The sequence below is a fragment of the Oratosquilla oratoria genome, chromosome 5 (assembly GCF_046742065.1).
Source record: "Oratosquilla oratoria isolate Oo_2021 chromosome 5, ASM4674206v1, whole genome shotgun sequence".
NCBI classification, from domain to species: Eukaryota; Metazoa; Arthropoda; class Malacostraca; order Stomatopoda; family Squillidae; genus Oratosquilla; species Oratosquilla oratoria.
Genome location: NC_134781.1, coordinates 87,526,790 through 87,554,233, shown reverse-complemented (window position 1 = coordinate 87,554,233; position 27,444 = coordinate 87,526,790). Strand labels below are relative to the sequence as shown.

The 27,444-nt window shown below is 46.0% G+C and overlaps 5 protein-coding genes across 5 annotated transcripts; 3 read left to right on the top strand and 2 right to left on the bottom strand.

Moving 5' to 3' along the window:
- Positions 1-930: 930 nt before the first annotated feature.
- Positions 931-2,011, top strand: LOC143025290 (uncharacterized). The gene is made up of 2 exons (XM_076184762.1): positions 931-1,069; positions 1,310-2,011. The coding sequence occupies exon 2, from the start codon at positions 1,360-1,362 to the stop codon at positions 1,996-1,998; it is 639 nt and encodes a 212-aa protein (XP_076040877.1). The 5' UTR covers positions 931-1,069; positions 1,310-1,359; the 3' UTR covers positions 1,999-2,011.
- A 1,365-nt stretch (positions 2,012-3,376) lies between these two features.
- LOC143025288 (uncharacterized) lies at positions 3,377-4,836 on the bottom strand. Its single transcript, XM_076184759.1, has 2 exons — positions 4,695-4,836; positions 3,377-4,450 (listed from the first exon to the last, which is right to left on the bottom strand). Exon 2 carries the CDS (start codon positions 4,398-4,400, stop codon positions 3,762-3,764), a length of 639 nt encoding a protein of 212 aa, XP_076040874.1. The 5' UTR covers positions 4,401-4,450; positions 4,695-4,836; the 3' UTR covers positions 3,377-3,761.
- A 7,245-nt stretch (positions 4,837-12,081) lies between these two features.
- LOC143025287 (uncharacterized) lies at positions 12,082-13,173 on the top strand. The gene is made up of 2 exons (XM_076184758.1): positions 12,082-12,220; positions 12,458-13,173. Exon 2 carries the CDS (start codon positions 12,508-12,510, stop codon positions 13,144-13,146), a length of 639 nt encoding a protein of 212 aa, XP_076040873.1. The 5' UTR covers positions 12,082-12,220; positions 12,458-12,507; the 3' UTR covers positions 13,147-13,173.
- A 3,122-nt stretch (positions 13,174-16,295) lies between these two features.
- Positions 16,296-17,419, top strand: LOC143025855 (uncharacterized). Its single transcript, XM_076185867.1, has 2 exons — positions 16,296-16,490; positions 16,731-17,419. Exon 2 carries the CDS (start codon positions 16,781-16,783, stop codon positions 17,417-17,419), a length of 639 nt encoding a protein of 212 aa, XP_076041982.1. The 5' UTR covers positions 16,296-16,490; positions 16,731-16,780.
- A 1,657-nt stretch (positions 17,420-19,076) lies between these two features.
- On the bottom strand, positions 19,077-20,186 carry LOC143025285 (uncharacterized). The gene is made up of 2 exons (XM_076184756.1): positions 20,059-20,186; positions 19,077-19,814 (listed from the first exon to the last, which is right to left on the bottom strand). Exon 2 carries the CDS (start codon positions 19,762-19,764, stop codon positions 19,126-19,128), a length of 639 nt encoding a protein of 212 aa, XP_076040871.1. The 5' UTR covers positions 19,765-19,814; positions 20,059-20,186; the 3' UTR covers positions 19,077-19,125.
- Positions 20,187-27,444: the final 7,258 nt, after the last annotated feature.

Below are 27,444 nucleotides of genomic sequence, written 5' to 3'. Positions count from 1 at the left end.
CTCTCGGCAAGAGGAAACATAAAAAGAGGATCAAGACAACACAAGAGCAGCGAGCAAGATGGCTCCCAATCTTGCGAACAAACCGTACGAGGAGAGACTAGGGGCAAAGGACCCGACATCGTCAGGAACGAAGGGAGAGGGAAACAGAGGCGACTTAAAGACTTTGTTTGAGTCACGGAAGGGACTGGACAGAACGGAACCTGGGACGGAAGGGGATCACAAAGTCGTGGAAACTCATTGAAAAGGGTGTTTAAAGTACAAACACATATTTCTGTAAACATGAACTAATTCCAGGTAAAGCCTCCACAATATAGTTCAGTTTTGAACCATAAATTAATATACAAATGGAAATGATAAATAACTGGACACTGACAATATATCTACCTTTCTTCCATACTAAACATAGGTCTTTATATTTACGTAAATATACTGATACACACTCATGCACACACACACACACACACACACACACACACACACACACACACACACACACACACTACTGGTTTAGAAGTATGTGATTCAATAACTGAGAAAAAAAGCAACAACAACGCAACTACGTCACCACTCGCGTCTGCACATGAATAGAATGATGCCATCAGTCTCCAGATTCCTTGTTTCTCAGCTGCAATACTGTACAAACAGTTTTGCAGCTTTCGTCATTAGTAAAGAGAATCAGAGATATAGTAGCGATGTATTCAACATTAAGTTTGTAAAGAGTTCAGAAACATGTATAGGCACATAATTATGTGAAATGAAACTGGGGGAGGAGGAGCGTCTGCAACTGTGTGTAAGGGCACACAGATAAACGCACGCACACCATCATCCAGACACGTCCAGTCTTGTTGTGGGTAAACATAAACGCGTCCAGGTCCAGAGCAACGAGTATATAAAGACGCTGAATGAGCTCTTGGGCACAGTCAAGTCCAGTCCACCACGGAGAGAGTAGATATCCAGCTTCATCAAGACAGAACTGCCAGTTCCAGCAATCCTTCCAACATATTCAGCATTAGCAGCCCCAGCAGAATAAACAGCTCTTAAGAACTGCAGTTTTAGAACTTTTGTGCAGGTGTGTTTTTGATTACATACGGCCAACACTGTCGAATGGTTGGCTATGTTCGTGCAATATCATAAAAAGACATTGGTAAACGATAACTGTTTATTGATGGTGAATCCAATCGTGACAGGCTTTCATTGTACTTGCTCTGATGCAAAGACTTTCATAAAAACGATAGTCTGATCATACCATATATATTTTGCATCTTAAATTCTTTTTGAAATACTAATCTTTTGTCCCCTATTTTTTCAGGGAAAGGACACACTATCCAGATCATCAGACGTCCACATCAGAAAGCAGCTATGGTCAAGTTCGACAAAGAAAACTTGAGGACCTCCCCCATTCTGCGAAGGGGGTCTCCTCCTAAAGACATTCCAGGAGTCACGTCGTCCAAACGCCCCTTTTTGGCCAATTCTCCATCCAAATATTCAACATCTCACGTCCTGAACTTTGCGAAGGTGTCCCTAGAAGGTAAACATTCTCCAGGAACTTTCAAACTCCGAAAATGTTCTACTACACTCCCTCGATCCGCCAAAGTTCCTCTTGTAGGTGTGACAGAAGAACAGAAGGTTTTCAGTTCAATCAATCGAAGTATTAATGTCGAGAAGAAGACGATCACAGGAGAACGCATCGTCGACTTCCTGTCCTTTAGTCACGACGTCCTGTTGCACCGAATCCTCCTCTCCTTCGACGGCGAGCTGGAGATCAAAGACCAGAGTTTCAACACCCTGCGCAACGTCACGTCTGCCACGGGACAGTTCGATCTCCACGAGCCTCTCGTGCTTGAGTCCCACAAGTTCTACCGCATCTACCTCAAGTCCCGCTTCAGCAGAGTGGCTCCCAACAGAGGAACCTCGTGGCAGAGTCACTTCGGGGACATGACGATGGAGTGGGGCCACTGCGCCATCTTGGGCGGCATGGACCTACTGATCTCTACTTAATCTTTAAGTGTATATGGATAGGTGTTTTAGGTGTATATATAAGGAAATAAAATATTTATTTTTCATACACTCGGTATGCATATTCTTGCCTTCAACTCACGCAGAAAAAAAAATCACTAAAAGGTAATATGGGCGGAGCATGCCAAAGAAATAGACAAATAAATCTCCTATTCTAATAAGAACCAGTTCTAATTCGGTGTTGAGGCAGCAAAATATATCACACACCATTCCAAGGTCTGTAAGTAACACCCCCCCAAAAGATACAAAGAAGATTTCACCAACCTCTTCATCAGTCAACACACATTCAAAAGAAAAAGAAAACACTCAAATACAATTGAAATAAAAAGATGGTAAACAATGACATGTATTTACAAGTGACAAAGTTAAGAAATAACTAAAAAAAAAAAACGGAATGTTTTTCATAAAATATTTCACCAATAACAGAACACAATAATCACTAACACCCCATGTTGAAGCCACTTTAATTTGTTCTATAATCCTTATATATTTTTTTTCAAAACGAATGGCATTGAGAAAAAGTATATATATGTAATTCATTTTCAGTGTTCCGGAACCCCTGGGGGGTTAGTAATTAAGAAGAATCTCGAATTAACTTTAATCACAAATCCCTTACTACCTAAAATGACACGTTCATATTTTGAGTGTATTATCCCAGCAGGCAGCAAGCAGAAGAACTCCTGGATAGATAGCAGCAGTGTTAGTTGATTTGGAATATTTTGTACTTGACTTGTGAGTAATTGAGGCCATATTGACAGTTATTTCGATTTATCGTGTCGAGCATAAATCTTTTAAATACTATGGAAATGGTGAGGGAAAAGGGAAATGGGCCGACATGACACTCGTTTGTTTCTTTGGTTTTAGCATGGGGATGATGTATTATCTAGCCCATCGATAGTCGAGCATTTAAAGGTATGGAAGTTTTATTTCATTTTATTTATTTTTTGTTGCTTTTATTCTTTGAAGTGGGTCAATACTCTTCTCTGGTTTTATTCTGCGTATTTCTCCTAATATCTTATGTGTTCTTGGCCATTAAAGACATGTGACTTGTTTGAGTAGTTGTTCAAGATGTTTCGCTGCGTAGAACGTGTTTTGGATTGTTCCTAGGGTGATGTCCTAAAGATTCAAAGGTAGAGAAAACTGGAAAAGACTGATCTACCCACATGCCTACAAGCCCCCAGCCCAAAATCTGACTTAACTTTTGCTGGCGTTTTCCGTCAACTTTTGCCTGCGGTTTCCGTCAACACGCTCCGCCCACCCTGTTCATCGCGCTCTCTGCGCTGTTGACGGAGGAGGAGGAGGAGGGGGAAGAGGAGGAGGAGGAGGAGGAGGAGGGGGAGGAGGTGAAATGGTGAGATTAGGGCTTCAAGGGAAGGGCGAAATGTCTTATCTTGTCTAGGGTTTCCACGAGTTTTATTTTTTATTATTTTTTTTTTTTTCCATTGATAAGTGATTTCTTGATATGTTCGTAAAGATTCCTTTTGCTGGGATTATGAGTCCTTTGCATTCTTTGGATTTGGATTGTGGGGGTTCTTGTAGCCCTTGAAGTGGACGATATATTTTGTGACATTACTACTAAAATACAACTGGTCTTGTTATTGTGTACGGTGTTTTCTACTCTATGGGAATGTTCCAGTCAGCTTAACTTTTTGGAATTACTCTTGCGAGTTAAACTTATGGACATGAATACTGGATGTACAAAAAATAGATAATTTATTTTCTTATATCTATACAAGACTAATACATTAAGTAGAGATCAGTAGGTCCATCCCACCCAAGATGGCGCAGTGGCCCCACTCCATCGTCATGTCCCCGAAGTGATTCTGCCACGAGGTTCCTCTGTTGGGAGCCACTCTACTGAAGCGGGACTTGAGGTAGATGCGGTAGAACTTGTGGGCCTCGAGCACGAGAGGCTCGTGGAGGTCGAACTGTCCCGTAGCAGACGTGACGGTGCGGAGGCTGTTGAAACTCTGGTCTTTGATCTCCAGCTCGCCATCGAAGGAGAGGAGGATTCGGTGCAACAGGACGTCATGACTGAAGCACAGGAAGTCGACGATGCGTTCTCCCGCGCTCGACTTCTTCGTGACATTAAGACTTCGGCTGCATGAACTCAACACCTTCTGTTCTTGCGTCACACCTACAAGAGGACCTTTGGCAGGTCGAGGAACTGTAGTAGAACATTTTCGGAGTCTGAAAGCTCCTTGGGAATGTTTACCTTCTAGGGACACCTTCGCAAAGTTCAGTACGTGAGAAGTTGAGTATTTGGATGGAGAATTGGTCAAGAATGGGCGCTTGGGAGACGTGACTCCTGGAATGTCTTTGGGCGGAGATCCCCTCCGCAGAAGAGGCGAGGTCCTCAGGTTTTCTTTGTCGAACTTGACCATAGCTGCTGTCTGATGTGGACGTCTAACGATATGGGTAGGGTGTCCTTTATCTGGAAAGATCGGAGACACGTGTTTAGTATTCCAAGTAGAATCTAAAGTGCAAGATACACATATCGTTGTAAAAATATAGTTTCTGTAGAAATAATTGAGTCAGGATAAGTCAAATAAAAGCCTGTCACGCTTGGGTTCATCATTAATGAGAAGTTATTGCTTAACAATGTCAAAATATTATATTGACTGAATAGAAATAGCCAGTCATTCGACAGTGTTGGCTATGCATAATGAAAAACACACCTGAGGAAAAGTTCTAAAACTGGAGTTTTTGAGAGCTGCTTGTTCTTCTTCTGGAACAGATAATGCCGTTTGATTTTGCAGGGTTGCTGGAACTGGTAGTTCACTTTTGATGAAGCTGGACGTCAACTCCTTCCGCGGTGAACTGGTCTCGACTGTGCCCAGCAACTCATGCTGTGCCTTTATATACACGTTGCTCTGGACCTGGTCGTGTTTATGTTTACGCTCAACAAGACTGGACGTGTCTGCATCGTCGTGTGTGCGTGCGTTTGTCTGTGTGCGCTTGCAAAACAGTTGCAGACGTTCCTCCGCCTCAATTTCGTTTCATATGTGTCTCGACATGTACATGAACTCAGGATAAGCTTATTGGTTGATGTATTACTTGTATATTTCTAATTCTTTTCACAAATGGAGAAAGCTGCAACACTACATGCACAGTTTTGCAAGGAAGAAATAAGAAATCTGGGGACTAATGGCATCATTCTATTCCTGTGCACCCGTGAGTGGTGACGTAGTTGCGCTCCTGCTGGACTGTTTTTCAAATTCTTATTAAATTCCTTACTCTAAGAACGGCATTGTGCGTGTAAAGGGACTTGCAATTTCGTTCTGGCTGGCGCTGGGCCATTTCCATCAGTTATGCTCTTAGAGTAACGTCTTTTGATTTCCAATAGTCAAACCTAACATTGAATTGTCTTAAATTTTATGAATATTCTTCCCCTCATTCAAATGATTCCATCGATCAATGATTCGGTGTTCAAAAATATTTACTCTCCCCCCCCCCAAAAAAAAAAAAAAAAATCCCCTAAGGATTCTCGCCTTCCTTTGTTCCCAGACTAATAGCTTCCCCTAATCAGTTATGTCCACATATTTCTGGGCTCTAAACGCTACTTTTAAACCATCCCACCTTCTCTCGTCTGAAGGTAGGTAGCCCCAGAATATTTAGTCGTAAAATTATTCATTTCTACCATTTTCTTTCATTTCCCAATAGATTTTTTTCCGACAAAAACCAATCCCGCAAAAGTGGACGACCTGACCTTGATATTTATATATTTTTTTCTAATTCCTTCCCACGTGCATACACGAGAAGTTGTATATGAATTAATCACTTCTTAGGTAAAGTGAGGTTAGGTTCGGTGAGGTTAACTGAGGCTAGGAGAGGCTAGGATAGGTGATGCCACGTTAGATGTGCTTAGGTTAAACGAGATCCGTGACATGTCACTGCCATGCCACTGACATGTCATTGACGTTTAGCTTACATTTCACTGAGATGTCATGTGTTATAGGTGCATTTTTGTCTATGCATTGTGTTGGTTCCATTACTAGTAGGATCTTTAATGTGTTCAACATACATTCAACATCTGTCTCCCTTTGTTCCCATATTACTTCTCCACAGTAACCTATTTCTTATATTCTCGATTTTCTAAAAAATATTTCCAGTTGTCCAGCTGGCCTGCGACAGAGTAAATTTCAGTCTTCTATGGTACTCTTGAGAAGTTAAAAGCCAAGTCAGTTTCAAGGCTATTACCACAGAGTCAAGTTCGTTTCTATCAGTTCAAGAAGTGATTCCCTGAGTAAGTCGTTTAGTCCAGCCTCACACAACCGCACACCCGTACACATCAGTCATTCACTATATATATATTGAATTTAAATTAACAATATAACATAATAATAAAAGTCACATATTTAGGAAACAATTAGTCTCATTCACCACCACCTCTATTTCGAGAGTAATAATTACATGTACATACGTTTATTTGTGTTTCTTGTTGATCTAACCATCTTGACCACAGCGACCACTTATTCAGATTTATTCGTAATCAAGGAACACGACATCTGTACGTGTGTATCTAAACGCGGGTGAATGTATATGTATACGAGTATATATACTGTACATATCATATTTATTCATGCATGTATACATACACAAGACACAGCAATGCATACATTACATTCACACAGCCTCTTACACATACATATGCTTTTTTCACTTTTTTCCATGATAATGGAGGGATTTCTTCAAAATAGTTCAACTTCACAAACACTATCGCCATTATGAATTTATAAAAAGTCCAGGAGACTATAAAAATAACCGAGCAATAGGGTCTGCCCTACACCTATTACAACTCTTCCTTCCCTTCCATTTCATTCTTTCCTTACACTAAACCCCTAACTCCCCCTTCCCTCCCTCTCCCCCATCTTATCTATCGTGCCCTCTAACTAATAGGAAATGTTATGGCGAACTATTGTCCCTTCAGCTACTGAAGAGAATACATATCACTGAAAGAAATAGCTTGGCGTCACCTAAAACAAAAGTGTAAATCTCTCTCCTCCACAAGTCTATTTGATATTATGTGATTCAATAAAAGATAGAAAACCAATCGAATAAGAACGCGACTACGTCACCGCTCACGTGTGTAGAGGAACCGAATAATGCCATCAGTCTCCAGATATTTTATTCCCTGGATACGATTCTATACAAATGAATCTGCAGCTTTTGCCAATAATGAAGAAAATCAGTGATATAGAAATAATGCACCCGCCAATAAGTTTTCCATGAGTTCAGAGAGTCTAGACAAAAATATAAAATGAAAATGGAGGGGAGGAGGAACATTTGCAACTGTGTGCAAGGGTGTACAGACAAACGCACACACACCACAGACACGTCGGGTCTTGTTCAATATACATAAACACGGCCAGGTCCAGAGCAACGTGTATATAAAGAAGTTGCTCGATGTGGTAAGGGTCACGCCACGCAAGACTGTAAGGAAAGTAAACTATTCTGCGTCAACTGCTGTGGCAAACACTCTGCAGCGTACCCCAACTGTCCGGAAGTAGCCATCCGGAAAATAGCGCATGAAGTGAAAAACCAGCGCTACACCCCCTTCGCAGAGGCTTTGGTCATCGCCAGGGAACGTTGGGAATCCCGTTTAAAGGATGAATGGGCGAAAGAGAGAGACTTCGCTGCTCCCCCCAAGAATTCAAAAACCCCGAAAAAGGAGGCAAATCTAAGGCTTCCCACCCCAACCACCGTCTCCTTGGACGTTTCATCTCCCACCGAAGTCGGCAAGACCACCGAGGAAAGAAAGAAACTCAGACCCAGGAAGAGGAAATCCAAGGCTTCCAAAACTAAAAACAAAGAGGCAGAACCATCCACAATGCCTACCCACCCCAGGGAAGAGGATGAGGGCATCCCCCTAGATGATGGGGACAGCACCACTAGGCATACAAAAAGCAGCGAGACCACACACGAGCACACCTCGTCACCCTCCCCACCCCCACCCAACGACACACCCGCAGCCAGCACCATGAATTACCTCGTGGCCACCAATTAGTACCAACAACAGGACCAGGCACCGTCCAACCCACAGGCAGCCAAGCTATTAGATGGGATCTTCGTGATCCTAAAATCCATCTCAGAGATCACAAATAATGGAGGTAATTAAAATTATGCAATGGAACTGCAGGGCGATTAACACCGCCCGAGACCTCCTAGTGCAGCACCTTGCAGGAAGCTCCTATCAGGTACTTGCACTACAATCCCTCCACACCTCTCCCCACCAGTTGCCAACCCTGCCAGGGTATCACTACCCTCCCTTCTTCGCAACCGACGACTCCGGCAAGGTTCGAACCGCCACGTACGTCTCCATAGGACTGGCCGCCCGTGCTGGGTCACTTCCAGGCTCCCCCCTAGAAGAAGGCTACGGGGTGGTATCCTCCGTTTCTTTACAAGATGGCCGGTCAGTACACATACTCAACTTTTACAACCCAACCACGTCGCTTAAATTCGAGTGGCTGGGAACCCTCCCGGACAATTGGATCGTGGTAGGTGACTTCAACAGAAGGGACGCCCTTTGGGAGGACGGATACCCCCGCTCCTCACCAGAATTATGCTCCCAACTAGACGCGGCTGACATCGTCCTTCTTAACGATGGGAGACACACTAGACTACCTGACTGCCCAGAACATGGTACCTCAGCCTTAGATCTCTCTTTCGCATCCCCAAACATTGCGGGGATTACGGAATGGGCGGTCCAGGACGACCCTTTGTCCTCCGACCACCTCCCCATCACCGTCACCTTACACCTCACCCCCACTACCCACCCCCCGCCATCTCAATCAACTTTCAACCTGGGAAAAGCGGACTGGACGACCTTTCAAGCCCACCTAGCCGACGCCCACCTCAAACTCGAGCTCACCCGCCCGATAGAGGAATTAAACACCCTCTTCACGGACATTGTGCTCGAGGCGGCCCGGCTAGCCATCCCAGTGACTGGCGGTAAGCACGGAAGACGCGGCCATCCATGGTGGACGGAGAACTGCAAGGAGGCTGTTGAAAAGAAAAAACTGGCCTATCAGCGGTACAGGAGGGAGGGCTCGGAGTCCGCCCATATCGCAATGAAACAGACCAAAGCTCTGTGCAAGAAGACCATTGCTCAAGCAAAACTGGACTACTGGAAAAACGTCAAGAAGGACAAGCTGGACCTCACCGAAGCATGGAAGAGGTTCAAGGAAATTAAGAGTCACTACAGCCCCCCCGATGATGACCTCAAGGCTCCCGATGGGAGGGTGTTGCGCACAGCCGAGGATAAGGCAGAGGGGCTCCTCCACCACTTTGCCAGCGCGAGCTCCTCAGCTAGCCTCCCCGTTGAGAAGCGCAACTTCCGGGCAGCCCATGATGACCTTGTGGACCTCTCCCCCCAAGGGGGAGCACACGGACCTCTCGCTCTTCGAGCTGAAGTGGGCTCTCAGGGCCATTAAGGCCACCAAGAAATCCCCAGGTGCAGACAAAATTGTGTACCCACTTCTGCGACACCTCCCTCCCGCCCTCCAGCAATCCTTGTTGGCGATCTACAACAAATGCTGGAGAGAAGGCTTGGTACCACTGGCATGGAAACATGCAATTGTGGTCCCCATTCCCAAGGCGGGAAAACAGAGGAACCTGGTGGAAAACCACCGGCCCGTGGCCCTCACCTCCCACGTCGGAAAGGTCTACGAACGTATCATCCTGAACCGCCTAAGCCACCATGTGGACTCAAACAAGTGCCTCCCGAAGCTTCAAGCAGGGTTCAGGAGGGGTAGAAGCGTAACGGATCACGTCGTGAAGCTCGCCGAACACATCCGGAGAGCCCGAAGGCAGAGAAGAATTCTTCACACTTGTTTCCTGGACATCTCCAAGGCTTTTGACACCGTTTGGCACACAAAGCTCCTATTGAAGCTGAAGTCCATAGGGGTCTCCCCGGCAATCTTAAACTTCGTGAAGTCGTTTCTCGCCGGCAGAACAATTGCGGTTCGGTGGAAAGGGATCATCAGTTCGCAAGCCAAAATCGACATGGGGGTCCCCCAGGGCTCCGTCGTCGCCCCCCTACTCTTCACCCTGCTACTAGCGGGGGTGGGAGAGGGGGTGAGACATGACACCATAGTCACTGCCTACGCGGACGACATAGCCCTCTGGAGGAAGTCCAGGTACCGACGGCCAAAGAAGAACTCTGCAAACCATCGGGCGGAGGTAAGGGTATTTCAAGAGCAAGTGGACGTGGTCGTAAACCATCTCATGGACCTTGGATTCACCCTCTCCGGGACCAAAACTGTATACATGCCGGTGCACAGCAAGGGTTATAACGCAGGTCAGTATCCGGACTGGAATCAAATCACGGTCTGCGGTACTGCTGTGAAACCCGCTGCCTCCGTCCGCTACCTGGGGGTCACCTTCCAGCGGGACGGCCTTTGGAACGAGCACCTGAGACTAGCCTGTCTCAGTGCCAGACGGGCGCTCAATCTCGTCAGAGTCATCCGTCGGGAGAAATGGGGCCAACGCAGGGAAACTCTGATTCCCATCATTCAGAGCCTCGTGCGTTCCCGCCTTCTCTTCGGCGCCCCCGCTCTCCACGACCTCCCTCCGACGGCCGTGCAAAGAATGGCTCGGGTAGAGTGCCAAGCGCTCCGCCTAGGGCTAGGACTAGCAAAGTCGGTTCCCCAGGCCCAAATCTACAATGAAGCCGGCCTACTACCACTCAGGCATTGCCTGAAGAAGGGTGCCTGTACATACCTATTCAGCTCTGCAAGGGTACCTAACTCCACAGATGAAGAGATGGATGAGAGCTGGAACTCAGCCTCCACCCCCGTTCCCGTTCACGGCCTTCCCTTCACAGTAAGGGACATCTGCAAGAAGGCCAAAATCCAACCTGGCCAACGCCGGAGGATTGCCCAGTGCCAGGTGGACCCCTTCCCTCCGTGGGCCCTCACCCCTCCTGAGGTGGAGCTTAACCTTCCCGGGCTTAGCCGTCGAGACGACCCACACACGCTTGCAGCGCGAGCAAGGGAGCAGATTGCGCTCAAATACCGTGACGACCTGCTGATATATACAGACGGATCAGTGTTCGAAGATGGACGCTCAGGAGCAGGCATCTACCAGTACAACACAAAGGAAGCTCACCCAGTGAAACTACCCCCCACCTCCATCCTCACGGCTGAGCTCGTCGCCATCAGAGAGGCAGTGCAAATTGTACTCGCCCTTCCCCACCCACCACCGCAGGTAACGGTGCTATCAGACTCGAAATCTAGTCTAATAGCTATCCAGAACGGCAGCTGTGCGTCACGTCCCGCCATCCTTAACGACGTCCTGTGCCTTCTAACGGAGGCCGGCAGGGCAGGAGTCCACTTCCGATTCCAATGGGTCCCCTCGCACGTGGGCCTCCTTGGCAACGAGATGGCAGACAAAATTGCCAAAACAGGTGCCACATTGCCTAACAGCAAAGTCACCTCAATCCAACCCTCTGCACATGACTTCTTTTGCAAAATTGACCGCGCTGCCTGGGACATCTGGAAATTGGAGTACCACTCTACTGCTGTTGAACGTGGATGGCTCCTTAAGACCTGCCTTGGACCGACCCCCCCTACCTTCTCCTCTCTACCCCCGTACATTGCGGCAACAGTCAGCAGGATACGGGTGAATCACTGGCGGACCAAATATACCACTTCCCGCTGCACCTGTGGCGCGGAAGTATCTTTCAAGCACTGCCTCTTCTTGTGCCCCGAATTGGAAGCCCACTTCTGGCCCCTAAGGTCAAACTTCAATGACCCTGCCACAGCCCTCGAACGCCTCATTGCGGACTCCTCCTCCAAAGTCGACCTCCTCGTCTGCTCCTCCCCAGTCGGGGGACTGCTGTAAACACCCCGACCACCCCCACATGCACCCGCATGCCCACAAGCGAAAATCAAAACTCTTACCCAATTACACAACTTCTCAAATCACCCCAACACTTCCCTAACATCTCCAAATACACTATTTGAAGCCACCCAGAAACTACAAGCCAGTCCCTAAATCGGCTAGCTCCGCTGGGACTAAAATCACAAAACTTGAACTTGAACTTTCGGGCACAGTCGACTCGAGTCCAGCACGGAAAGAGTTGATACTCAGTTCCATCAAGTCAGAATTGCCATTCAGGGCAGCCCCGTCAGGACAATCAGCATCAGCGGTCACAGCACAATAACCAGCTCTCAACAACACCAGCATTAGAACTTTTGTGCAGGTGTGTTTTACATCATGTCTAACAAAGAGAAATGGTTGGCTATTGTTTTTAAATTAGTAACATATAGTGACATTGTTAAGAGATAACAGTTAATTAACGTTGTGTATAATTAATCGTGACAAGCATTCATTTTATTTCCCTTGCTTTTAAGACGACATAAACGAACGCTTGACACATGAGAATCTTCCACTTAATATTCTACTCGGAATACTAAATATCTATCACCTATCCTTCCAGGGAAACAACACCCTATCCAGATCGTCAGACGTCCACATCAGACAGCAGCTATGGTCAAGTTCGACAAAGAAAACCTGAGGACCTCGCCTCTTCTGCGGAGGGGATCTCCGCCCAAAGACATTCCAGGAGTCACGTCTCCCAAGCGCCCATTCTTCAACAATTCTCCATCCAAATATTCAACTTCTCACGTACTGAACTTTGCGAAGGTGTCCCTAGAAGGTAAACATTCCCAAGGAGCTTTCAGACTCCGAAAATGTTCTACTACAGTTCCTCGACTCAACAATGGTCCTCTTGTAGGCGTGACAGAAGAACAGAAGGTTTTGAGTTCATGCAGCCGAAGTCTTAATGTCACGAAGAAGTCGAGCGCGGGAGAACGCATCGTCGACTTCCTGTGCTTCAGTCACGACGTCCTGTTGCACCGAATCCTCCTCTCCTTCGACGGCGAGCTGGAGATCAAAGACCAGAGTTTCAACAGCCTCCGCACCGTGACGTCTGCCACGGGACAGTTCGACCTCCACCAGCCCCTCGTGCTCGAGGCCCACAAGTTCTACCGCATCTACCTCAAGTCCCGCTTCAGCAGAGTGGCTCCCAACAGAGGAACCTCGTGGCAGAGTCACTTCGGGGACATGACAATGGAGTGGGGCCACTGTGCCGTCTTGGGTGGCATGGACCTACTGATCTCTACTTAGTGTTTAAGTGTATATGGATAGGTATAAGGAAATACATTATTTATTTTTGTACACCTTGTATGCATACCCTTACGTGTAAAATGTGTCCTCGGGATGGGGGTATGATATCCCCCACCCCCCAAGCCTCCTCCATTTGGAACCTTGCTCATACTCCCCCTTTCCCCTCTCCCCCACACCCGAATTCTCACTTCTTTTAGTAACCTCCCCGTTTACACCTATAACCCCCCTTCCCCCGCCCCAAAGCCTTATTAACTACTCCCAACCTCATAGTGCTAATGAAAGTAGAGAACCTTATTGTGCTCTCCCTCCTCCCCACTCCACACACTCAAATATATCTTAATTATGTTAATAGCCTATTCTCACTCAAGTGGTCTCGCCAGTCGATCTATTATTGTAGACAGAACCAACTTCTGGGAAGTAAATTGTTCCCGGTTATAGGGATGGTCTTGTTTCTTCTATATATATTTTTTTTTTATTCTATTTAATTTTATTTCATTTTTAAGGGTTAACATAGCGTTTTAGTTTACCCGACTTCGTCCAGACCTTTATCCTCCTCCTCTTCGCTCACTCTGATGCCTCCTCCCGTCCTCTCCTCTTCACGTGGCTACTTCACCTCTATAGCGTAGGCTAAGAACTCGTTATTAGTACAGGGCACAAGTGACGTCATGGCGATCATAGCATCAACAAAATGGACATTTTCAACTTTTCGCTAACATGTGCTGATTTGTATCAAAATGAATATTTTCTGTAAATAGATATATGAAGAAATGGGTAGCTGATATGGACGTAGTTGTGATTTTGCTTATGGAAAATAAATAAAAGTAGCGGATGTTCTTGCGAAACCTTGTAGGAGTTGGTTTGTGGCCGTCATGAAGACACTGAGTTAGAAATTGTAGAATGAGGGCTAGAAATATCCTTCTGTACAATGCAGCTTGTTGATTTATATAAAAATATATAATATTTTGAATGGTTCTTCTTATTTTATAAATAAAAAAGAAAATTATTTAAGTAATGTGTCAAATTTGCATACATTTCCAAAGTGTGTAATATTTTCAAACTTAATGTCTATAATGTTATTTTGAGATTGCTTAATTCAGAAAACTGTTTTATTTCCAAAAAAAATCGTCTTTTTTGTGCAGGTACAATCCTGCTCCACAAAATCTAATGCAGAAATCCACAACTTTGATACACATGATTCAAGTTAACAGCTTGCGTAGACGGAATTGTGCGAATCCTACATTTACATATCTCACAGGTTATTCCACACTCCTCTCATCCCCAATGACACATTTTGGAAGTCATCACTTTCGAGTGGTTTCAGGTCGAGAAGGATCGAAGTCCCTGCTAAGCCTACAATAGGACATTACTGATCAAACTTACCGAGAGCATGATGAATATTTGACAGTGTTACTACGAGGATGCTGTGGCTCGGGAGCTTCACTTGTTTTCAACAAGGGTTAGCCACGGCGGGCTAGTTCCCGTTTTCTACCTTTCGATATCATAAAGAATATGGGAAGTGGTTTTCTTTGGGTCAAAGGAAGGACGTTAGATAATATAATCGCACTAAAATCATCCTGTATCATTGAGCCCTTTCCTGCTTTTAGGTCAATGGGTCCGTTTTCTTTACATTGTCTTGCACTTTTCCTTCCGCCTTTGTCATTTGTTTATCCCTGGCGGCGCGGCGCCGCGCTGGTGACTTCTCGTTGGGTACTAAAGCAAATAAAAGATCCATTCCCGTGGCAAAGGATTTTCCTTGGTATGTCGTAGTTGGTGCAGATCAGTGAGGATCTTCATTAGAGCACCAAGTAGCTCTTCCTGCCACCATGTTCTTCATGTTATTTCCTTTGCTCTATCTCTTCTACTTCATGATTTTTTCCATATCCTGATTTTATTTTACGTTTTAATCGAAAAGTGGGACGTTTTCCTTTATATTTTCATTCAGTATCACAAAGGATAATTGTTCAGCCTTTCAGTGACGGAGGGAGTATCCTGACTGAACGAAATCGTCTGGCAATATTTAAGCATAAGTTTCTATCTACGGGTTTATCCAGGCTGGTTTTCAATACTTAAAGGGCCGCAATTTGGCTCCCAGGAGTAAGATCACTTGGAGGCAAGAAGAAAAATAAAATATATATTTTTTTTTTCATAAGGGTCAAATCAGTATTTATTCTTCTCGACTCATTCACATTTAAAATCAGTGGGAGTCTGAAAGAAGGTGAACGAAAATTTCATCATGTTCATTCAAATTTCATTACATATTGAAATCAAAACTCTGGTTAGTATCTATTCCGTCCTAGATTAGGATTACGCAGCGGCGATAGGGTCTCTCGGCAAGAAGAAACATAAAAAGAGGATCAAGACAACACAAGAGCAGCGAGCAAGATGGCTCCCAACCTTGCGAGCAAAGCGTACGAGGAGAGACTAGGGGCAACGGACCCGACATCGTCAGGAACGAAGGGAGAGGGAAACAGAGGCGACTTAAAGACTTTGTTTGGGTCACGGAAGGGACTGGACAGAACGGAACCTGGGACGGAAGGGGATCACAAAGTCGTGGAAACTCATTGAAAAGGGTGTTTAACGTATAAACACAAATTTCTGTAAACATGAACTAATTCCAGGTAAAGCCTCCACGATATAGTTCAGTTTTGAACCATCAATTAATATACAAATGGGAATGATAAATAACTGGACACTGACAATATATCTACCTTTCTTCCATACTAAACATAGGTCCATATATTTACGTAAATATACTGATACACACACACACACACTACTGGTTTAGAAGTATGTGATTCAATAACTGAGAAAAAAAAGCAACAACAACGCAACTACGTCACCACTCGCGTCTGCACATGAATAGAATGATGCCATCAGTCTCCAGATTCCTTGTTTCTCAGCTGCAATACTTTACAAACAGTTTTGCAGCTTTCGTCATTAGTAAAGAGAGTCAGAGATATAGCAGCGATGTATTCAACATTAAGTTTGTAATGGGTTCAGAAACACGTCTAGGCACATAATTATGTGAAATGAAACTGGGGGAGGAGGAGCGTCTGCAACTGTGTGTAAGGGCACACAGACAAACGCACGCACACCATCATCCAGACACGTCCAGTCTTGTTGAGGGTAAACATAAACGCGTCCAGGTCCAGAGCAACGAGTATATAAAGACGCTGAATGAGCTCTTGGGCACAGTCAAGTCCGGTCCACCACGGAGAGAGTAGATATCCAGCTTCATCAAGACAGAACTGCCAGTTCCAGCAGTCCTTCCAACATATTCAGCATTAGCAGTCCCAGCAGAATAAACAGCTCTTAAGAACTGCTGTTTTAGAACTTTTGTGCAGGTGTGTTTTTGATTACATACGGCCAACACTGTCGAATGGTTGGCTATGTTTGTGCAATATCATAAAAAGACATTGGTAAACGATAACTGTTTATTGATGGTGAATCCAATCGTGACAGGCTTTCATTGTACTTGCTCTGATCCAAAGACTTTCACAAAAACGATAGTCTGATCATACCATATATATTTTGCACCTTAAATTCTTTTTGAAATACTAATCTTTTGTCCCCTATTTTTTCAGGGAAAGGACACACTATCCAAATCATCAGACGTCCATATCAGAAAACAGCTATGGTCAAGTTCGACAAAGAAAACTTGAGGACCTCCCCCATTCTCCGAAGGGGATCTCCCCCTAAAGACATTACAGGAGTCACGTCGTCCAAACGCCCCTTTTTGGCCAATTCTCCATCCAAATATTCAACATCTCACGTCCTGAACTTTGCGAAGGTGTCCCTAGAAGGTAAACATTCTCCAGGAACTTTCAGACTCCGAAAATGTTCTACTACACTCCCTCGATCCGCCAAAGTTCCTCTTGTAGGTGTGACTGAAGAACAGAAGGTTTTGAGTTCAATCAATCGAAATCTTAATGTCGAGAAGAAGACGATCACAGGAGAACGCATCGTCGACTTCCTGTCCTTTAGTCATGACGTCCTGTTGCACCGAATCCTCCTCTCCTTCGACGGCGAGCTGGAGATCAAAGACCAGAGTTTCAACACCCTCCGCACCGTCACGTCTGCCACGGGACAGTTCGACCTCCACCAGCCCCTCGTGCTCGAGGCCCACAAGTTCTACCGCATCTACCTCAAGTCCCGCTTCAGTAGAGTGGCTCCCAACAGAGGAACCTCGTGGCAGAGTCACTTCGGGGACATGACGATGGAGTGGGGCCACTGCGCCATCTTGGGTGGCATGGACCTACTGATCTCCACTTAATCTTTAAGTGTATATGGATAGGTGTATATATAAGGAAATAAAATATTTATTTTTCATACACTCGGTATGCATATTCTTGCCTTCAACTCACGGAAAAAAAAATAATTCATTAAAAGGTAAACTGGCCGGAGCATGCCAAAGAAATAGACAAATAAATCTCATATTCTAATAAGAACCAGTTCCAATTCGGTGTTGAGGCAGCAAAATATATCACACACCATTCCAAGGTCTGTAGGAAACACATCCCCAAAAGATACAAAGAAGATTTCACCAACCTCTTCATCAGTCAACACACATTCAAAAGAAAAAGAAAACACTCAAATACAATTGAAATAAAAAGATGGTAAACAATGACATGTATTTACAAGTGACATAAAGTTAAGAAATAACTAAAAAACCGGAATGTTTTTCATAAGATATTTCACCAATAACAGAACACAATAATCACTAACACCCCATGTTGAAGCCACTCTAATTTGTTCTATAATCCTTATATATTTTTTTCAAAACGAATGGCATTGAGAAAAAGTATATATATGTAATTCATTTTCAGTGTTCCGGAACCCCTGGGGGGTTAGTAATTAAGAAGAATCTCGAATTAACTTTAATCACAAATCCCTTGCTACCTAAAATGACACGTTCATATTTTGAGTGTATTATCCCAGCAGGCAGCAAGCAGAAGAACTGGATAGCAGCAGTATTAGTTGATTTGGAATATTTTGTACTTGGTTTCTGAGTAACTGAGGCCATATTGGTTAGAATGACAGTGATTTCGATTTATCGCGTCGAGCATGTTTTAAATACTATGGAAATGGTGAGGGAAAAGGGAAATGGATCGACATGACACTCGTTTGTTTCTTTGGTTTTAGCATGGGGATGATGCATTTTCTTTTCTATGCCCCTGTGATTTAGCTGTGTGTCTATAAAAAGGATATTTCGAGACTTTATCTAGCTCATCGATAGTCGAGCATTTAAAGGTATGGAAGTTCTATTCTATTTTATTTATTTTTGTTGCTTTTATTCTTTGAAGCGGGTCAATACTCTTATCTGGTTTTATTCTGCGTATTTCTCCTAATATCTTATGGGTTCTTGGCCATTAAAGGCATGTCACTTGTTTTAGAGTAGTAGTTGTTTAAGATGTTTCGCTGCGTAGAACGTGTTTTGGATTGTTCCTAGGGTGATGTCCTAAAGATTCAAAGGTAGAGAAAACTGGAAAAGACTGATCAACTGGCATGCCTACAAGCCTACCATGAGATGGGGGAAAAGGTGAGATTAGGGCTTTACAGGAAGGTGATAGGCTGTTTGAGTGCTTGTTTTGGTTGAGCTCTATATTAAGGCGAAATGTCTTATCTTGTCTAGGGTTTCCAAGAGTTTTATTTTTTTCCATTGATGAATAAGTGATTTCTTGATATTTGAGTTCTTGATATGTTCGTACAATTTTCTTTTACTGGGATTATGAGTCCTTTGCATTCTTTGGATTTGGATTGTGGGGGTTCTTGTAGTCCTTGAAGTGGACGATATATTTTGTGACATTAATACTAAAATACAACTGGTCTTGTTAGTGTACGGTGTTTTCTACTCTATGGGAATGTTCCAGTCAGCTTAACTTTTTGGAATTATTGTTGCTAGTTAAACTAATGGACATGAATACTGGATGTACAAAAAATAAATAATTTATTTTCTTATATCTATACAAGACTAATACATTAAGTAGAGATCAGTAGGTCCATCCCACCCAAGATGGCGCAGTGGCCCCACTCCATCGTCATGTCCCCGAAGTGACTCTGCCACGAGGTTCCTCTGTTGGGAGCCACTCTGCTGAAGCGGGACTTGAGGTAGATGCGGTAGAACTTGTGGGCCTCGAGCACGAGGGGCTGGTGGAGGTCGAACTGTCCCGTGGCAGACGTCACGGTGCGGAGGCTGTTGAAACTCTGGTCTTTGATCTCCAGCTCGCCGTCGAAGGAGAGGAGGATTCGGTGCAACAGGACGTCATGACTGAAGCACAGGAAGTCGACGATGCGTTCTCCCGCGCTCGACTTCTTCGTGACATTAAGACTTCGGCTACATGAACTCAAAGCATTTTGTTCTTGTGTAACACCTACAAGAGGACCTTTGGCGGGTCGAGGAACTGTAGTAGAACATTTTCGGAGTCTGAAAGCTCCTTGGGAATGTTTACCTTCTAGGGACACCTTCGCAAAGTTCAGGACGTGGGAAGTTGAATATTTGGATGGAGAAGTGGTCAAGAATGGGCGCTTGGGAGACGTGACTCCTGGAATGTCTTTGGGAGGAGATCCCCTCCGCAGAAGAGGCGAGGTCCTCAGGTTTTCTTTGTCGAACTTGACCATAACTGCTGTCTGATGTGGACTTCTAACGATATGGGTAGGGTGTCCTTTATCTGGAAAAATCGGAGACACGTGTTTAGTATTCCAAGTCGAATCTAAAGTGCAAGATACACATATCGTTGTAAAAATATAGATTCTGTAGAAATAATTGAGCCAGGATAAGTCAAATAAAAGCCTGTCACGCTTGGGTTTATCATTAATGAGAAGTTATCGCTTAACAATGTCAAAATATGATATTGACTGAATAGAAATAGCCAGTCATTCGACAGTGTTGGCTATGCATAACAATAAACACACCTGAGGAAAAGTTCTAAAACTGGAGTTCTTCTGGAACAGATAATGCCGTTTGTTTTTGCAGGGTTGCTGGAACTGGCAGTTCACTTTTGATGAAGCTGGACCTTAACTCTTTCCGTCGTGGACTGGTCTCGACTGTGCCCAACAGCTAATGCTGTGCCTTTATATACACGTTGCTCTGGACCTGGCCGTGTTTATGTTTACGCTCAACAAGACTGGACGTGTCTGCATCGTCGTGTGTGCGTGCGTTTGTCTGTATGGGCTTGCAAACAGTTGCAGGCTTGAAGACATTGCTCCACCTCAATTTCATTTCATCTGTGTCTCAACATGTATATGAACTCATGATAACCTTATTGGTTGATGTATTACTTGTATATTTCTAATTCTTTTTACAAATGGTGAAAGCTCCAACACTATATGCACAGTTTTGCAAGGCAGAAATAAGAAATCTGGGGACTAACGGCATCATTCTGCTCCCGTGCACACGTGAGTGGTGACGTTGCTGCGTTCCTACTGGATCGTTTTTCAAATTCTTATTAAATTCTTTAGTCTAAGAACAGCATTATGCGTGTAAAGGGACTTGCAATTTCGTTCTGGCTGGCGCTGAGCCATTTCCAATAGCTATGCTGTTAGAGTCCCGTCTTTCCACTTCCAGTGGTCAAACCTGACATTGAATTGTCTCAAATTATATGAATATTCTTCCCTCATTCAAATGATTCCATCGATGAATAATACTGTGTTGAAAAAAAGTACTCCCCCCCCCCTAAAAAAGAAAAGAAAAAAAAATCCCTAAGGATTCTCGCCTTCCTTTGTTCCGAGACTAACAGCTCCCCTTAATCAGTTATGTCCACATATTTCAGGGTTCTAAACGCTACTTTTAAACCATCCCACCTTCTTTCGTCTGAAGGTAGGTAGCCCCAATATATTTAGTCTCTCTTCACATGAGCACCGTTCGTAAAATTATTCATTCCTACCATTTTCTTTCATTTCCCAATAGATTTTTTTCCGACAAAAACCGATCCCGCGAAAGTGGATGACCTGACCTTGATATCCATAATATTTTTTTCTAATTACTTACCACGTGCATACACGAAAAGTTGTATATGAATTAATCACTTCTTAGGTAAAGTGAGGTTAAGTTAGGTGAGGTTAGGTGAGGAGAGGCTAGGATAGGTGATGCCAGGTTAGATGTGGTTAGGTTAAACGAGATCCGTGACATGTCACTGCCATGTCATTGACGTTTCGCTTACATTTCACTGAGATGTCATGTATTACAGGTGCATGTTTGTCTATGCATTGTGTTGGTTCCTTTACTCGTAGGATCTTTAATGTGCTCAACATATTTACATTCAATATCTACATCTGCCTCCCTTTCCTCCCATATTACTTCTCCACAGTTAAAGTAGCCTATTTCTTATATTCTCGATTTTCTAAGGATTATTTCCATTTGTCCAGCTGGCCTGCAACAGAGTAAATGTCAGTCTTCTATGGTACTCTTGAGAAGTTAAAAGCCAAGTCAGTTTCAAGGCTATTACCACAGAGTCAAGTTCAGTTCTATCAGTTCAAGAAGTGAATCCGTGAGTAAGGTCTGTACCTAAGTCGATTAGTCCAGCCTCCCAGAACCGCACACCCGTACACATCAGTCATTCACTATATATTTTGAATTTGAATTAATAATATAACAATAATATGAGACACATATTTAGGAAACATTAGTCTCATTCACACCACTTCTATTTCGAGTGATAATTACATGTACATACGTTTGTTCGTGTTCCTTGTTGATCTAACCATCTTGACCACAGCTACCACTTATTCGGATTTATTCGTAATCAAGGAACACGACATCTGTACGTGTGTATCTAAATGCGGGTGAATGTATATGTATACGAGTATATATACTGCACATATTATATTTATTCATACATGTATACATACACATGACAAAGCAATGCATACATTACATTCACACAGCTTCTTACACATACATATGCTTTTCCACTTTTTTCCATGATAATGGAGGGATTTCTTCAAAATAGTTCAACTTCACAAACACTATCGCCATTATGAATTTATAAAAAGTCCAGGAGACTATAAAAATAACCGAGCAATAGGGTCTGCCCTACACCTATTACAACTCTTCCTTCCATTTCATTCTTTCCTTACACTAAACCCCTAACTCCCCCTTCCCTCCCTCTCCCCCATCTTATCTATCGTGCCCTCTAACTAATAGGAAATGTTATGGCGAACTATTGTCCCTTCAGCTACTGAAGAGAATACATATCACTGAAAGAAATAGCTTGGCGTCACCTAAAACAAAAGTGTAAATCTCTCTCCTCCACAAGTCTATTTGATATTATGTGATTCAATAAAAGATAGAAAACCAATCGAATAAGAACGCGACTACGTCACCGCTCACGTGTGTAGAGGAACCGAATAATGCCATCAGTCTCCAGATATTTTATTCCCTGGATACGATTCTATACAAATGAATCTGCAGCTTTTGCCAATAATGAAGAAAATCAGTGATATAGAAATAATGCACCCGCCAATAAGTTTTCCATGAGTTCAGATAGTCTACACAAAAATATAAAATGAAAATGGAGGGGAGGAGGAACATTTGCAACTGTGTGCAAGGGTGTACAGACAAACGCACACACACCACAGACACGTCGGGTCTTGTTCAATATACATAAACACGGCCAGGTCCAGAGCAACGTGTATATAAAGAAGTTGCTCGATGTGGTAAGGGTCACGCCACGCAAGACTGTAAGGAAAGTAAACTATTCTGCGTCAACTGCTGTGGCAAACACTCTGCAGCGTACCCCAACTGTCCGGAAGTAGCCATCCGGAAAATAGCGCATGAAGTGAAAAACCAGCGCTACACCCCCTTCGCAGAGGCTTTGGTCATCGCCAGGGAACGTTGGGAATCCCGTTTAAAGGATGAATGGGCGAAAGAGAGAGACTTCGCTGCTCCCCCCAAGAATTCAAAACCCCCGAAAAAGGAGGCAAATCTAAGGCTTCCCACCCCAACCACCGTCTCCTTGGACGTTTCATCTCCCACCGAAGTCGGCAAGACCACCGAGGAAAGAAAGAAACTCAGACCCAGGAAGAGGAAATCCAAGGCTTCCAAAACTAAAAACAAAGAGGCAGAACCATCCACAATGCCTACCCACCCCAGGGAAGAGGATGAGGGCATCCCCCTAGATGATGGGGACAGCACCACTAGGCATACAAAAAGCAGCGAGACCACACACGAGCACACCTCGTCACCCTCCCCACCCCCACCCAACGACACACCCGCAGCCAGCACCATGAATTACCTCGTGGCCACCATTGAGTCCCTACAACGGGACCTGGCACGGTCCAACCCACAGGCAGCCAAGCTATTAGATGGGATCTTCGTGATCCTAAAATCCATCTCAGAGATCACAAATAATGGAGGTAATTAAAATTATGCAATGGAACTGCAGGGCGATTAACACCGCCCGAGACCTCCTAGTGCAGCACCTTGCAGGAAGCTCCTATCAGGTACTTGCACTACAATCCCTCCACACCTCTCCCCACCAGTTGCCAACCCTGCCAGGGTATCACTACCCTCCCTTCTTCGCAACCGACGACTCCGGCAAGGTTCGAACCGCCACGTACGTCTCCATAGGACTGGCCGCCCGTGCTGGGTCACTTCCAGGCTCCCCCCTAGAAGAAGGCTACGGGGTGGTATCCTCCGTTTCTTTACAAGATGGCCGGTCAGTACACATACTCAACTTTTACAACCCAACCACGTCGCTTAAATTCGAGTGGCTGGGAACCCTCCCGGACAATTGGATCGTGGTAGGTGACTTCAACAGAAGGGACGCCCTTTGGGAGGACGGATACCCCCGCTCCTCACCAGAATTATGCTCCCAACTAGACGCGGCTGACATCGTCCTTCTTAACGATGGGAGACACACTAGGCTACCTGACTGCCCAGAACATGGTACCTCAGCCTTAGATCTCTCTTTCGCATCCCCAAACATTGCGGGGATTACGGAATGGGCGGTCCAGGACGACCCTTTGTCCTCCGACCACCTCCCCATCACCGTCACCTTACACCTCACCCCCACTACCCACCCCCCGCCATCTCAATCAACTTTCAACCTGGGAAAAGCGGACTGGACGACCTTTCAAGCCCACCTAGCCGACGCCCACCTCAAACTCGAGCTCACCCGCCCGATAGAGGAATTAAACACCCTCTTCACGGACATTGTGCTCGAGGCGGCCCGGCTAGCCATCCCAGTGACTGGCGGTAAGCACGGAAGACGCGGCCATCCATGGTGGACGGAGAACTGCAAGGAGGCTGTTGAAAAGAAAAAACTGGCCTATCAGCGGTACAGGAGGGAGGGCTCGGAGTCCGCCCATATCGCAATGAAACAGACCAAAGCTCTGTGCAAGAAGACCATTGCTCAAGCAAAACTGGACTACTGGAAAAACGTCAAGAAGGACAAGCTGGACCTCACCGAAGCATGGAAGAGGTTCAAGGAAATTAAGAGTCACTACAGCCCCCCCGATGATGACCTCAAGGCTCCCGATGGGAGGGTGTTGCGCACAGCCGAGGATAAGGCAGAGGGGCTCCTCCACCACTTTGCCAGCGCGAGCTCCTCAGCTAGCCTCCCCGCTGAGAAGCGCAACTTCCGGGCAGCCCATGATGACCTTGTGGACCTCTCCCCCCCAAGGGGGAGCACACGGACCTCTCGCTCTTCGAGCTGAAGTGGGCTCTCAGGGCCATTAAGGCCACCAAGAAATCCCCAGGTGCAGACAAAATTGTGTACCCACTTCTGCGACACCTCCCTCCCGCCCTCCAGCAATCCTTGTTGGCGATCTACAACAAATGCTGGAGAGAAGGCTTGGTACCACTGGCATGGAAACATGCAATTGTGGTCCCCATTCCCAAGGCGGGAAAACAGAGGAACCTGGTGGAAAACCACCGGCCCGTGGCCCTCACCTCCCACGTCGGAAAGGTCTACGAACGTATCATCCTGAACCGCCTAAGCCACCATGTGGACTCAAACAAGTGCCTCCCGAAGCTTCAAGCAGGGTTCAGGAGGGGTAGAAGCGTAACGGATCACGTCGTGAAGCTCGCCGAACACATCCGGAGAGCCCGAAGGCAGAGAAGAATTCTTCACACTTGTTTCCTGGACATCTCCAAGGCTTTTGACACCGTTTGGCACACAAAGCTCCTATTGAAGCTGAAGTCCATAGGGGTCTCCCCGGCAATCTTTAACTTCGTGAAGTCGTTTCTCGCCGGCAGAACAATTGCGGTTCGGTGGAAAGGGATCATCAGTTCGCAAGCCAAAATCGACATGGGGGTCCCCCAGGGCTCCGTCGTCGCCCCCCTACTCTTCACCCTGCTACTAGCGGGGGTGGGAGAGGGGGTGAGACATGACACCATAGTCACTGCCTACGCGGACGACATAGCCCTCTGGAGGAAGTCCAGGTACCGACGGCCAAAGAAGAACTCTGCAAACCATCGGGCGGAGGTAAGGGTATTTCAAGAGCAAGTGGACGTGGTCGTAAACCATCTCATGGACCTTGGATTCACCCTCTCCGGGACCAAAACTGTATACATGCCGGTGCACAGCAAGGGTTATAACGCAGGTCAGTATCCGGACTGGAATCAAATCACGGTCTGCGGTACTGCTGTGAAACCCGCTGCCTCCGTCCGCTACCTGGGGGTCACCTTCCAGCGGGACGGCCTTTGGAACGAGCACCTGAGACTAGCCTGTCTCAGTGCCAGACGGGCGCTCAATCTCGTCAGAGTCATCCGTCGGGAGAAATGGGGCCAACGCAGGGAAACTCTGATTCCCATCATTCAGAGCCTCGTGCGTTCCCGCCTTCTCTTCGGCGCCCCCGCTCTCCACGACCTCCCTCCGACGGCCGTGCAAAGAATGGCTCGGGTAGAGTGCCAAGCGCTCCGCCTAGGGCTAGGACTAGCAAAGTCGGTTCCCCAGGCCCAAATCTACAATGAAGCCGGCCTACTACCACTCAGGCATTGCCTGAAGAAGGGTGCCTGTACATACCTATTCAGCTCTGCAAGGGTACCTAACTCCACAGATGAAGAGATGGATGAGAGCTGGAACTCAGCCTCCACCCCCGTTCCCGTTCACGGCCTTCCCTTCACAGTAAGGGACATCTGCAAGAAGGCCAAAATCCAACCTGGCCAACGCCGGAGGATTGCCCAGTGCCAGGTGGACCCCTTCCCTCCGTGGGCCCTCACCCCTCCTGAGGTGGAGCTTAACCTTCCCGGGCTTAGCCGTCGAGACGACCCACACACGCTTGCAGCGCGAGCAAGGGAGCAGATTGCGCTCAAATACCGTGACGACCTGCTGATATATACAGACGGATCAGTGTTCGAAGATGGACGCTCAGGAGCAGGCATCTACCAGTACAACACAAAGGAAGCTCACCCAGTGAAACTACCCCCCACCTCCATCCTCACGGCTGAGCTCGTCGCCATCAGAGAGGCAGTGCAAATTGTACTCGCCCTTCCCCACCCACCACCGCAGGTAACGGTGCTATCAGACTCGAAATCTAGTCTAATAGCTATCCAGAACGGCAGCTGTGCGTCACGTCCCGCCATCCTTAACGACGTCCTGTGCCTTCTAACGGAGGCCGGCAGGGCAGGAGTCCACTTCCGATTCCAATGGGTCCCCTCGCACGTGGGCCTCCTTGGCAACGAGATGGCAGACAAAATTGCCAAAACAGGTGCCACATTGCCTAACAGCAAAGTCACCTCAATCCAACCCTCTGCACATGACTTCTTTTGCAAAATTGACCGCGCTGCCTGGGACATCTGGAAATTGGAGTACCACTCTACTGCTGTTGAACGTGGATGGCTCCTTAAGACCTGCCTTGGACCGACCCCCCCTACCTTCTCCTCTCTACCCCCGTACATTGCGGCAACAGTCAGCAGGATACGGGTGAATCACTGGCGGACCAAATATACCACTTCCCGCTGCACCTGTGGCGCGGAAGTATCTTTCAAGCACTGCCTCTTCTTGTGCCCCGAATTGGAAGCCCACTTCTGGCCCCTAAGGTCAAACTTCAATGACCCTGCCACAGCCCTCGAACGCCTCATTGCGGACTCCTCCTCCAAAGTCGACCTCCTCGTCTGCTCCTCCCCAGTCGGGGGACTGCTGTAAACACCCCGACCACCCCCACATGCACCCGCATGCCCACAAGCGAAAATCAAAACTCTTACCCAATTACACAACTTCTCAAATCACCCCAACACTTCCCTAACATCTCCAAATACACTATTTGAAGCCACCCAGAAACTACAAGCCAGTCCCTAAATCGGCTAGCTCCGCTGGGACTAAAATCACAAAACTTGAACTTGAACTTTCGGGCACA

Excerpts from the sequence above, each read along its gene's own strand:
- LOC143025290 (XM_076184762.1), top strand. The coding sequence starts at position 1,360 with ATGGTCAAGTTCGACAAAGAAAACTTGAGGACCTCCCCCATTCTGCGA.
- LOC143025288 (XM_076184759.1), bottom strand. The coding sequence starts at position 4,400 with ATGGTCAAGTTCGACAAAGAAAACCTGAGGACCTCGCCTCTTCTGCGG.
- LOC143025287 (XM_076184758.1), top strand. The coding sequence starts at position 12,508 with ATGGTCAAGTTCGACAAAGAAAACCTGAGGACCTCGCCTCTTCTGCGG.
- LOC143025855 (XM_076185867.1), top strand. The coding sequence starts at position 16,781 with ATGGTCAAGTTCGACAAAGAAAACTTGAGGACCTCCCCCATTCTCCGA.
- LOC143025285 (XM_076184756.1), bottom strand. The coding sequence starts at position 19,764 with ATGGTCAAGTTCGACAAAGAAAACCTGAGGACCTCGCCTCTTCTGCGG.